The sequence below is a fragment of the Garra rufa genome, chromosome 22 (assembly GCF_049309525.1).
Source record: "Garra rufa chromosome 22, GarRuf1.0, whole genome shotgun sequence".
In the NCBI taxonomy this organism is placed as follows: domain Eukaryota; kingdom Metazoa; phylum Chordata; class Actinopteri; order Cypriniformes; family Cyprinidae; genus Garra; species Garra rufa.
This window is the reverse complement of record NC_133382.1, coordinates 39,399,301-39,412,787: the sequence shown is the minus strand read 5'-3', so window position 1 is coordinate 39,412,787 and position 13,487 is coordinate 39,399,301. Positions and strand designations below refer to the sequence as shown.

At 31.4% G+C, this 13,487-nt stretch overlaps 1 protein-coding gene across 1 annotated transcript in view; it reads left to right on the top strand.

The window, feature by feature from the left end:
• Positions 1 to 6,342: 6,342 nt before the first annotated feature.
• Positions 6,343 to 13,487, top strand: part of rgs7b (regulator of G protein signaling 7b) — a 56,269-nt gene continuing 49,124 nt past the window's right edge. Inside the window, exons 1-2 of the mRNA XM_073828280.1 lie at positions 6,343 to 6,509; positions 7,721 to 7,832. Coding sequence (XP_073684381.1) covers positions 7,755 to 7,832 — 78 coding nt within the window. The 5' untranslated portion in view covers positions 6,343 to 6,509; positions 7,721 to 7,754. The remainder of the gene's footprint in view (positions 6,510 to 7,720; positions 7,833 to 13,487) is intronic.

Sequence of the window (13,487 nt, the reverse complement as noted above, 5' to 3'; positions counted from 1 at the left end):
ATTTTTGGAGAATAAAATGTCAAAATTTGGTTGAAATAATGTTAGATTGTCATTTAGTGTAGTAGAACAATATTTGTGTAAAAATTCCAACAACATACTTATTCTGACTTGTACTAAAATATATAAAGAATAAGAGCAATTACATTTTATTGTGTTTTAAATGAACAAAACAATTTTTACTGACAAATGGGCAAAACCTAGGATAGTTGCAAATTTGAAAAACTAACTAATTAGTATTTGGGGTGAAAGTAGTTAATTTTTAATATGTCATAAATTTTTGTTGTAAATATGCCTGTAAATAAGGGGGAAAAGTATGATTATGATTATATATTTATTTTTGCTCAGAAATGTAATTCACTCAAAACAGAAAACTTTTTAAATTTATTTTTTAAAGCAGTATTACACTTGTTGTTTTTATGCTTAAACCCTTTTTCGTCTTTGACCCATATATTATAATTATATATACAAATTAAATATTATTACTAATATATAGATGCTATTATTTTTTATGAATATTTTAAAATTAGTTTTAATGTTTATATTTTAATTTTAGTATTTTTGTTGTGTGTTTTTGTCATTATCATTATTGTATTTTATGCCTTTATTTATTTTCTATTTCAGCTTTAGTATATCAATTTAAAACAGTGGCGAATAACAAAAAGTGTAAGATTTAATGTTTAATTTCAACAAGCATTTATTAAGTTTAAGTTTTAGTTTCAGTCAACCCTGTTCATGTCACAGCGCACATATGTGACTGTGGACCACAAAACCAGTGAAATTCAGAAATATAAGCTTTCCATTAATGCATGGTTTGTTAGGATAGGACAATATTTGAAAATCTGCAATCTGAGGGTGCAAATAATCAAAATACTGAGACAACTGCCTTTAAAGTTGTCCAAATTAAGTTCTTAGCAATTAATTTTACTAATCAAAAATTAAGTTTTGATATATTTACAGAAGGAAATTTACAGAATATCTCCATGGAACATGATCTTAATATCCTAATGATTTTTTTGCATAAAAGAAAAATAGATAATTTTAACCCATGCAATGTATTTTTGGCTATTTCTACAAATATACCCGTGCTCCTCAACACTGGTTTTGTGCTCCACTTATGTTCTGTGATGTGGGAGTGAGATGATGATGATGATGATGATGATGATCCTCACAGAAGGAAGGTCAACAGCAGATCTTCTCTGGCATTTCACCTGCTCAGCTGCTTCCTGACTCGCATGTTAATATCTGTGTGAGTGTGTTCCCAGCATGCCGCGGGGCTCCGGTCGCATGGATTGGCGCAGGAGCGGCGGGGGTCAGAGCGGCATATGGTCACGACAGGAGAGGAGCTCCTTCAGGAGACGCGTGTTACCTAGAGACCAGTGTGACATGTGGCGGCTCTGCAGGCTCCAGATCAGTGTGTGTTTGCCTTCATATCGGCGTGTAATGAGACACAACTCATCATCAGGTTGGGGCTAGTTGTCACAGGATCTCCAACTCTGTGAAAGCAGTTACACAAACATTTGTTTTTTCTGTAGCGGTGGTTTAAAGCTGTGTCTTATGTTACACTCTTAGAAGAAAAGGTACAAAAGCTGTCAGTTGGGCAGGATATTTTCAAAGGTACACTTTTGTACCTTTTAGGTCGCAGTATGCGCCTTTGAAAAGGTCACAGTGACAGCTTTTGTACCTTTTTTTTCTGAGAGTGTAGGATTGGTGAATTCTATCCTCCAAACTAACAGCCCAATAGTATTAATTTTTTCATGTATTTGATTTATTCATATATATTTTGTGAGTTTTGGACACTGTTATTGATAACTGAAATTTAAAAAATAATATATATATATAAATATAAGTATATACTGTAGAAATGTTTGTAAAAAAAAACTAAAAATGACAAGCACATTACAAAATTACTAAAACGTAAATTTAAATTACTAACAGTCCAATGTCATATTTTACTCATTTCTTTCATGTATTAGATTTATTAATATATGATTAATATATTTAGCTTGCTAACTAAAATTAAAAATATTACATGTCTTGGCTAATAACTGATTTTTTAATATGAAAAAATACGTAGAAATGTTTGTTAAAAAAAAACACTAAAAATTGAGAGCACAAATAAAAATATAAAAAGTAATACATGGTTCAAAATATTTATAAATACTGTATTTTTCTGAAGTTTTAATTTAGTGAAGATAAAATCATTTGAGTAAGTTTTTTTCGTGAGAGTGTAGGATATTTTGTGAATTCTATCCACCAAACTAACAGTCCAATATTATCATATTTTATTTATTTGTTCAATGTATTTGCTTTATTCATATAATTTTTTTTATGAGTTTCAGACATTGAAATTTGCAAAAAATATTAAAAATAATTTTCAGTAATTGAAGTGAAGCTAAAATAAAATCTAAAATCTAAATAATAAAAAAATTAAAAGTATATATAAATGTTTGTAAAAAAGTACATTACAAAATTATTAAAACTTAAACTGGAATTAAAATACAAATATATAATATAAAAGTAATAGATGGTTCAAAATAATTTGTATACTGTATTTTTGCTGAAGTTGTAAATTATTAAAAATAAAATTATTTATATATATATATATTATGAGTGTGTAGGATATTTAGTAGATTATTTTGGAACCTGTGATTCTTTTTTCTTTTATTCTTGATGAATAAAATGTTAAAAAGAACAGCATTTATTCAAAATATAAATTTAACACATCCTTGCTGAATAAAAGCTTTTTCTTAAAAATAATAAAATGTAATGACCCCAAACTTTTAGATGGTATTAAATAAACACAGTTCTTTTCAACTTTTTATTTGTTAAAGAATCCTGGAAAAAAAAAAAAAAACACAGGTTCCAACTAAATATTTAGCACCACAACTGTTTTCAACATTGATAATAAATGAGGATTTTAGAATTATTTCTGAAGGATCATGTGACACTGAAAACTGAAGTAAAGGCTGATAAAAATTCAGCTTTGCATCACAGAAATAAATTACATTTTAAAATATATTCACACAGAAAACAGTTATTTTAAATTGAAATAATATTTCACAATATTACACTTTTTTCTGTATTTTTAATCAAATAAATGCCTTGATGAGCAGAAGAAATGTCTTTAAAAACCATTAAAAATTCCAAACTTTTGAGCGGCAGTGTATATTAAATGATAACTCTCATAAATCATCTGCTATTGATTTGTCTCTAATAGAATTACATATAGGAAGCATTGTCTCTAAGCTGCAGGCGCTGATGAACAGAGTTTGGATGCACACACGCCACAGGCAGATATTGACTGACTTCTGCTAATGAGATTCAATCATCTCTCGCAGAAAACTAATGAACGTTACCTGAGACCAGCAAATGTCAGACTTACACTTTCCATCCCATTGAGACAACTGCAGATAACTCAACATCAATACCTGCACACAGGCTGTTAAAGTATATTTCCAGAACAGGATCGATCTGCACGTCGTCTCACGCAGCCCTTTTAGTGTCCGTTTCACTTTAGTCAGACGATGCTGTAAGACTCTTTTGCCTTAAGTATGTTTTAAGGTTTGAAGGAAGCCGGATGAGTAGGCTGTTCAATAAATAAAACTTGAAAATGTGCTTACCCTCAGGACATCCAGGATGTAGATGAGTTTGTTTGTTCATCAGATTTGTATAAATGTGTGATTCCATCACTGTCTCACTAATGATTGCGAATGGGTGCCGTCAGAATGAGAGTCCAAACAGCTGATAAAAACATCACAATAATCCACAAGTAATCCACACCACTCCAGTCCATCAGTTAACATCTGGAGAAGACAAAATCTGAAACAAACCCATCATTAAGTCGTTTTTAACTCAAATACGAGTCTGTAAGATTGAACTGTTTGGACTTTAATTCTGACGGAACCTATTCACTGCAGATGATCCATTGCTGGTAAAGATGTAGATGAGTTTGTTTGTTCATCAGATTTGTATAAATGTGTGATTCCATCACTGTCTCACCAATGGATCCTCTGGAGTGAATGGGTGCCGTCAGAATGAGAGTCCAAACAGCTGATAAAAACATCACAATAATCCACAAGTAATCCACACCACTCCGGTCCATCAGTTAACATTTTGAGAAGACAAAAGCTGAAACTAAACCATCATTAAATGTTTTTTTTTTTTTTTTTAACTAAAATGTAAATTCATAATCTATAATAACTCTTAAATCTAGCCACATATTTCTTGATCTGTGCTTGAATGCTTGATCTGTGCAGATTTCTCTCCTCCTCTTTTTCACCAATGGATGTGAATGGGTGCCGTCAGAATGAGAGTCCAAACAGCTGATAAAAACATCACAATAATCCACAAGTAATCCACACAACAGTTGCCATGTTTCAATCAGCTGTTTGGACATTCTGACGGCACCCATTTACATCCATTGGTGAAAAAGTGGTCTGGTCTGAATCAGGAGAGAAATCTACATAGATCAAGCAAAAACACCTTTTACAAGCAAAAACAGCTCTAAACAAATATGTGGCTGGATTTTGATGTGAGAGACAACAGGAGACTTTTTCACTGGATTATGAACTCACATTTGAGTTAAAAATGTTTTAATGATGGATTTGTTTCAGCTTTTGTCTTCTCAAGATGTTAACTGATGGACTGGAGTGATTGCGATGTTTTTATCAGCTGTTTGGACTCTCATTCTGATGGCACCCATTCACATCCATTTGTGAGACAGTGATGGAATGACACATTTATACAAATCTGATGAAGAAACAAACTCATCTACATCCTGGATGGCCTGAGGGGAGCACATTCTCAGCATATTTTCATTAAATTTGGGGTGAACTGTTTCTTTAACAGCTAACTCTGATAGACAGTTTCAGTTTCACCAGACATTGGTGTAATCGTGTGTTTCTCCTGTATGCTGTAAACATGTTGCATGTAATGAGCAGCTCAGTAAAGCGCAGTAACCTTCTCTTCTCAAACCCCGCGGGTGTTAATTACCTGCTGCTGTTTTCTCGCCCTTTTATTGCAATAAACAGCCTGATTAGACGCTCTTCTCCTAATATCTGGAATTAGAGGATTGCTGTGCTTTGTTATATTACATTAGAGTGTGTTATATAATACTTAACAATTCATTCAGCAGGTTTTCAAAACAATGTCTACAAAGTGCTTTATTACAATATAAAGGTGAGTCAAGGTCTGTGATTTGAGTCAGAAATGCTTGTATTTTCTATCTGGAATAATATTTGTGAATTCTGTCCTAAACTAAAACCCAATATGACCTAAATGTTAGTGTAAAAAAATTAATATTAGAAAAAACCTAAAATAAAGTTCTTTGTACAATAAGCATCAACTTTTAACAATTTTAAGAACATAAAAAATCAATAAGAAAAAGAAATGTAATGCATATAAATGTCAACTTAAAAAATAAAAAAGTAAAAAAAATCAATACAAGAAAAAAACAAAAAAATTCTTTATACAAATAATACATGTTTTAGTAAAGAAAATAAATATAAAACAAACATCAACATTTTAAAAAATGTAATCATGTAAAAAATCAATATATGAAAAAAAACATAAAATAAATTATTTTTACAAATAGCTTTTTTTTTATAAATAAAGGTAGTTTAATATAAAACATAACCATCAACTTTTGAAAATTGAATAACAAAAAATGAATATAAGAAAAAAAATTAAACTAAAATTCTTTATACAAAGAGCATTTTAATAAATAAAGGTAGTTTTAGTAAAGAAAAAAGAAATATAAAACATAAATGTCAACTTTTTAAAAATATAAGAACGTAGAAAAACAATAGGAAAAACATCTAAATAAAATTCTTTTTACAAATAGCATTTTTCATAAATAAAGGTAGTTTAACATGCTAAAAAGAGATATAAAAATATTTAAAAATTAAAAAATCAAGATAAGAAAAAAACATAAAATTCAATTCTTTATACAACTAGGCAATTAAAGTATATAGTCTTGTACATGCACTGTAAAAATGATTTCACATAGTGAATAAAACAAAGATTTCTGGAGTACGTTTTAAAAGAAAATACTATTTAGTTTTTGTTCTTCAAAAATATCACGTTTAATTCACTGTTATTTGCTGTGTTTTAGTAATTGTTTGTGAAATGTGTGTGTATATATGTAGCTACATGTAAATGCGAAAAATACTAAATGACACAGTATACAGTGTAGCGCAGAATAATAACTGTAAATGATCGTATATTGTGTCTAGTGTAATGTAATGTGTGACACGGGCGCAGGGCTCTCTCTCGTGGACAGCATGAGCGCGCGTGTGATTGGCCGCGGAGCCTGCGCGTTCACGCTCTAGTTGTGAGATTTGCGCGCCGCCGCTCGCTGGAGGAGAGGAAAGCGATAGTTGTCAAACCGAGGGGCAAATAAACTCATCGTTTCCAATGAATAACGACCCCTTCCGCTCGAGCGCCAGCTGACGGACTGCCCTGCGCGAACCCACGCGGACGGAGGAGCGACGCGCGCGCGATCGTGTAAGGTAAATGTGTGTTTATTCGACGCGGGATCGCTGAAACACCTTCCTTCCTTCCTCGCTCTCCTCTCATCAGCGGCATCTCTCATCCGTCAGTCCGTCCCGTCCTCACTCATCTCCTCCAGGCCGCGTGTATCGCGCGCATCGAGGCGCGTTGTTGTGTGTCAGTGTTGTGTTTGTGTTCTGACGGATGGCGGCGTTCAGCGCGGATCTGATATGTGTGTGTGTGTGTGTGTGTGTGTGTGTGTGTGTGTGTGTGTGTGTGTGTGTGTGTGTGGAGGTATTACTGAACGACACCATCATCACATCGCCTCTGTCATGCGCTGCTGTGATCAGACTCTTCATCTTTATTCCTCACAGCAGATCCAGATTATGCGCCCTTCATGTCTTCATCAGGATCTCTGCTTTATATATTCATGAAAGCTCTATCTATCTATCTATCTATCTATCTATCTATCTATCTATCTATCTATCTATCTATCTATCTATCTATCATCTCTGTCATTTATATCTATCTACCTGTTTCTATGTATCTGTCTGTCTATCCATCTATCATCTGTCTGTCATTCATAATATCTATGTATCTGTCTGTCTATCGTCTGTCTATCTATGTGTCTATCCATATATTGTCTGTCTGTCATTCATAATATCTATCTATCTGTCTATCTATCGTCTCTGTCATTTATAATATCTATCTACCTGTTTCTATCTATGTATCTGTATGTCTATCCATTTATCGTCTGTCTGTTTAACCATCTGTCTGTCTGTCGTTCATAATATCTATCTACCCATGTATCTATCTATCTATCTGTCTATCAATCTATCGTCTGTCTGTCTTTCATAATATCTGTCTATCTATGTATCTGTCTGTCCGTCTATCATCTGTCGTCCATAATATCTATCTATCTGTCATGTCTGTCGTTCATGGTGTCAATTTATCATTTGATCTATCTAGCTGTCTATCTATTTACTTCTGTCTATCTACAATAGAATAAACTATAGACAGATAGACAGACAGAAAGGTTTCAGTCTGTCTATCTGTCTATAGTTTATTCTATTGTTTGTTGTATCTATTTATGGATTATTGTATCTATCCATTGTTTATCATTCTGTTGTCTATCTGTCTCTCTCTCTCTCTGTCTATCATCCATCCATCATATGTTCTGTGGCTCTAGTTGTGTGTCTGTAATCTGTCTCTCTGTCCGTGTGTCTGTCAGGAGTATCCGGCGGCAGCAGCTCCTGTGCTCCAGTATGGCTCAGCCGGGCTCATGCGCTCAGAGCAGTAACGGTGTGGCCGATGAGTCTCCAAACATGCTGGTCTACAGGAAAGTAAGTGCAGCGGATCCATCATCTCCTGAAACACCTGCAGACATGAGCGCTTCTGCTCAATCAGCATAAGATCGCTCCCATAACTCCATATCGACTGCGCTGATTTCATTTCTGTAGCTGCCTGTCTTTCTGATGCTCAGGACGTGTGTGTTGCTTTTGTGAGGTGTTTCATGAACCGTGTGACACCATTCTCACCCGTGTTCAGAGACCATAAAGCAGGACTAAAGCTGCCGAATCTGCTTCGGTTTGAGGCTGTTTGCATTCAATAATGCATCATGCAATAAAATGTAAGAATTACTCTTCTCTTGTAATGCACTCGTCTCAGTGTGCTTTGAAATCGGTGTGGTTTAGAAACATGAAGAGCTGGAGTTTGTAGGTGTGATTTCTGATGTATAGATGTTGCATTGATGTCTCAAACGGAGCTGCTCTCATCCTCACAGATGGACGTGAAACGTGTTTGAGCTGAGAGACTCTGACAGCTGCCATGTTTCAGAGATGAGGAACGATGCTGTGCTACTATAGTTGTGTTCCACTAATTTGATTGGACATGCCACAATTCCAGAGTGTGGATGTTTTGTATATCATTCAGTTTTGGTGTCCTTTTGAATTATTTTCATTGATTAACTCTTGTGCTGTGCTGAATATCCTTACCTGATTTAGTGTTTCTAGTCAAAAATGACTTAAAACCACCAAATCTTGGATTTGGATTTCTTTTTGGGACTGATAAATAGACCTCATTAATCTGAGCTCATGCAACTCAGTCTTTGAGTGAAAAAAGCATTATTTGTGGATAATTTTAGCAATATGCATAAACTTAAATCAATGAGGACTACAATTAGTCAGCTCCAAAATAAATACAAAACCTGTGCAAATTGAAAAACAAGTTGATAAAAATATTGAATCCAGTATAATATAGAATAACACGATTATTATGCATTTTTTTTGTAGACCAGTAGTTTTTGACAAGAAGGTGGGGAAAAAATATAAAAAATGTGTAATTTAAGTTATTATACCCTGTGTGTGTAAAGTTTCAGTTCAATTTGATAATATTAATATTAATAATAATACACTTTGTCCTGGTTTCACAGACAGAGCTAAAACTAAACCAGGATTAAGTCATAGTTCAATTAAAGACATTTAAGTCATTTTTATAAATGTGAGTTAGAATAAAACATTATTGGTGTGCATCTTGAGACAAAACAAAGGCACTGATATAATTTAGGATCAGTCAGTGCAAGTTTCTTTCAGTTGAAACAGCTCAGACTTGCAGTTTAGTCTGGGACTAGGCTTAAGCTTTGTCTGTGAAACATGGGGTTTATTATATAACACCTTTAAAGTAGCTTCTCAAGGCACTTTACACAGTAAAACAAAATAATATTACAAATCATATAGAGCAAAAACAGGTAAGCAATCAAATAAAATCTAACCTAATAAAGTGTTTTTAGATAAGATGAGGGTTAAACAAACTAACACCTGAAAATAAAATCTCATTACTTAATGCATTAAACAAAGTAATAGATTTTGGTGCAGTATTTATGAATATTTGATAATGTTAGTTCATTGTTTAATGTTAGAATCTAACATTAACTAAGATTATAAAAAAAAAATAATTATTAGTTTGTATAACTCATGTAGTTAGAAGCGTATTGTAAAGTTTTTCTGCAAAAACAAACAAAATATCTTGATAATATTGTTCAAGAATTATTATTCCAAGCATTGTTCTGTACATAACTCCAAGTTCAAACAAATGTTTATTTTCATGAGCTTTCATAAAAACATAACTTTCTGTTTTGGTCCCTACACAACCTGGCTTGATTCAGGCATGTGAAAGGCACTTAAATTATATCTATTACCCAAGTAGATAATGCAAATTATGGAAATAAACTGGATTGTGAATGGCTTTTCATTTTGACTTGAACTTCTTGTTTACAGAACTATTATATAAAAGCAGCCTCTTTTCTGGCAGGATGAATTCCCAGCTTGTCCATTTCCATCAGTCATTGTGGTTGGGTTTGGACAAGGCCTTTGGCTGTGGGTCTCTCCGCCCGTCCGCTGCCACCCCGTCAGATTAACTGTGTGTTTGGTGCGCTGGTCAAAGCTTTAGCTCACTAACTGGTAGAGCGATTGGAGTCCAACTGGAGGCGACACAAGCGCACCAGTGTGTTTCCCCTGCAGGATGATATTTGGGCTCTTGTGAAGTGTGCTAATGGCTCATCAGTGACGCGCGTGTGGGCGAGCGCCTCGTCTGCGTTGCCATGTTTGTAGGTGGTTTTGTAAGGACGTTGGTGTGCGTAGCTCTGGTTTGCTTTTCAGCTGAAAAGTGAAACTTTGAGCATCAGGCTAGTGCTGGTTCTTTACTCAGACTTCTGAACTATTTTCCACCGCAGGCGTGTTCATGCTGACAGTGATGTGGTCCTTATGTACTGTAAACATCACAACAGTGGACACAAATGTGTTTGCACACTTAAAAATATCTAAATGTCCTTGGATGAGAAAAAAAGAAGATCAAGAGTCATGTATTATAAACAAAGATGCAAAAGGAAGTTTGTTGGGTTTTAGATGCTGAATCAATGGATGTAAAAGATGAAAGTTAGTGAGTCATGTTGATGGTTCATGTGATTCTGTGTAAACTTGAGCAGAACTGACTTAATACATCACTTAAAATCAACTAAATGCACTGACACTTCAAACTATTAAAGTCTAAGTGACCAAAAAGTCGCAAGTACCCTTTTTTATTCTGTGGAGCAAACAAAAAACTGAATTGCAAGATGTAAACTTAGAATTACGAGATGTAAAGTTAGAATTGATTAAAATTAAAAAAAAGAGTTGCAAAATGTGAAGTTAAAACTGATTAAAATTAAAAAAGAATTGCAAGATGTGAAGTTAAAATTGATTAAAATTAAAAAAGAATTGCAAGATGTGAAGTTAAAATTGATTAAAATTAAAAAAGAATTGCAAGATGTGAAGTTAAAATTGATTAAAATTAAAAAAGAATTGCAAGATGTGAAGTTAAAATTGATTAAAATTAAAAAAGAATTGCAAGATGTGAAGTTAGAATTGATTAAAATTAAAAAAGAATTGCAAGATGTAAAGTTAGAATTGATTAAAATTAAAAAAGAATTGCAAGATGTGAAGTTAGAATTGATTAAAATTAAAAAAAGAATTGCAAGATGTGAAGTTAAAATTGATTAAAATTAAAAAAGAATTGCAAGATGTAAAGTTAGAATTGATTAAAATTAAAAAAGAATTGCAAGATGTGAAGTTAGAATTGATTAAAATTAAAAAAAGAATTGCAAGATGTGAAGTTAGAATTGATTAAAATTAAAAAAGAATTGCAAGATGTGAAGTTAAAATTGATTAAAATTAAAAAAGAATTGCAAGATGTGAAGTTAGAATTGATTAAAATTAAAAAAAGAATTGCAAGATGTGAAGTTAAAATTGATTAAAATTAAAAAAGAATTGCAAGATGTAAAGTTAGAATTGATTAAAATTAAAAAAGAATTGCAAGATGTGAAGTTAAAATTGATTAAAATTAAAAAAGAATTGCAAGATGTAAAGTTAGAATTGATTAAAATTAAAAAAGAATTGCAAGATGTGAAGTTAAAATTGATTAAAATTAAAAAAGAATTGCAAGATGTGAAGTTAAAATTGATTAAAATTAAAAAAGAATTGCAAGATGTGAAGTTAGAATTGATTAAAATTAAAAAAAGAATTGCAAGATGTGAAGTTAAAATTGATTAAAATTATAAAAAGAATTGCAAGATGTGAAGTTAAAATTGATTAAAATTATAAAAAGAATTGCAAGATGTGAAGTTAAAATTGATTAAAATTAAAAAATAATTGCAAGATGTAAAGTTAAAATTGATTAAAATTAAAAAAGAATTGCAAGATGTAAAGTTAGAATTGATTAAAATTAAAAAAATGCAAGATGTAAAGTTAGAATTGATTAAAAAAAATTGCAAGATGTAAAGTTAGAATTGATTAAAATTAAAAAAAAATTGCAAGATGTGATGTTAGAATTGATTAAAATTTTAAAAAGAATTGCAAGATGTAAAGTTAAAATTTATTAAAATTAAAAAAAGAATTGCAAGATGTAAAGTTAGAATTGATTAAAATTTAAAAAAGAATTGCAAGATGTGAAGTTAAAGTTGATTAAAATTAAAAAAAGAGTTGCAAGATGTAAAGTTAAAATTTATTAAAATTAAAAAATAATTGCAAGATATGAAGTTAAAGTTGATTAAAATTAAAAAAAGAATTGCAAGATGTGAAGTTAAAATTTATTAAAATTAAAAAATAATTGCAAGATGTAAAGTTAGAATTGATTAAAATTAAAAAAGAATTGCAAGATATGAAGTTAAAATTGATTAAAATTAAAAAAGAATTGCAAGATGTGATGTTAAAATTGATTAAAATTAAAAAAGAATTGCAAGATGTAAAGTTAGAATTGATTAAAATTAAAAAAATGCAAGATGTAAAGTTAGAATTGATTAAAAAAAATTGCAAGATGTAAAGTTAGAATTGATTAAAATTAAAAAAAATTGCAAGATGTGATGTTAGAATTGATTAAAATTAAAAAAGAATTGCAAAATATAAACTTAGAATTACGAGATGCAAACTTACAATTGCAAGATGTAAATTTCGGAATTGCTAAAATGAAAACTCAGATTTACAAGACAAATCAGAATTGAGACATAAACTTAGAATTGCGAGACATAAAGTCAGATTTGCAAGATGTGAACTTAGAATTATGAGATGTAAAATTAAAATTGCTAAAATGAAAAAAGAATTGCAAGATTTAAAGTCAGAATTACTAGATGTAAACTTGGAATTGCTAAAATAAAGGCTCAGATTTACAAGACGTAAAGTTAGAATTGAGACATAAACTTAGAATTGCGCGACGTAAAGTCAGATTTGCAAAATGTAAACTTAGAATTATGAGATGTAAACTTAGAATTGCTAAAATAAAAAAAGAAGTGCAAGATGTAAACTTAGAATTACGAGATGTAAATTTTTAATTGATGAAATATAAAAGAATTGCAAGATGTAAAGTTAGAATTACGAGATGCAAACTTAGAATTGCAAGGTATAAATTTAGAATTGATAAAAAGAAAACTTTTTTGTTTTAAAAGATTTACAAGAGGTAAATTCAGAATTGAGGCATAAATTTTGAGTTGTGAGACGTAAAGTCAGATTTGTGAAATGTAAACTTAGAGTTATGAGATGTAAACACAGAATTGCTAAAATAAAAATTCAGAATCACAAGCTGTAAACTTTGAATCACGAGATGTAAACTTGGAAATGCTAAAATGAAAACTCAGATTTACAAGATGTAAAGTCAGAATTGAGGCATAATGTTAGATTTGTGAGTTGTTAACTTAGAATTACGGAATGTAAACTTAGAATTGCTAAAATAAAAACAGATTTACAAGATGTAAAGTCAGAATTGTGAGACGTAAAGTCAGAATTGAAAAGTAAAGTCAGATTTTCGAGACTTAAACTTAGAATTGCTAAAATAAAAGAATTACAAGATGTAATCTTACGAAATGTAAACTTAGAATTGAAGGACGTAAATGTAGAACTGCAAGATGTACACTTAGAATTGCTAAAATAAAAGAATTACAAGATGTAAACTTAAAAGATGTAAACTTAGAATTG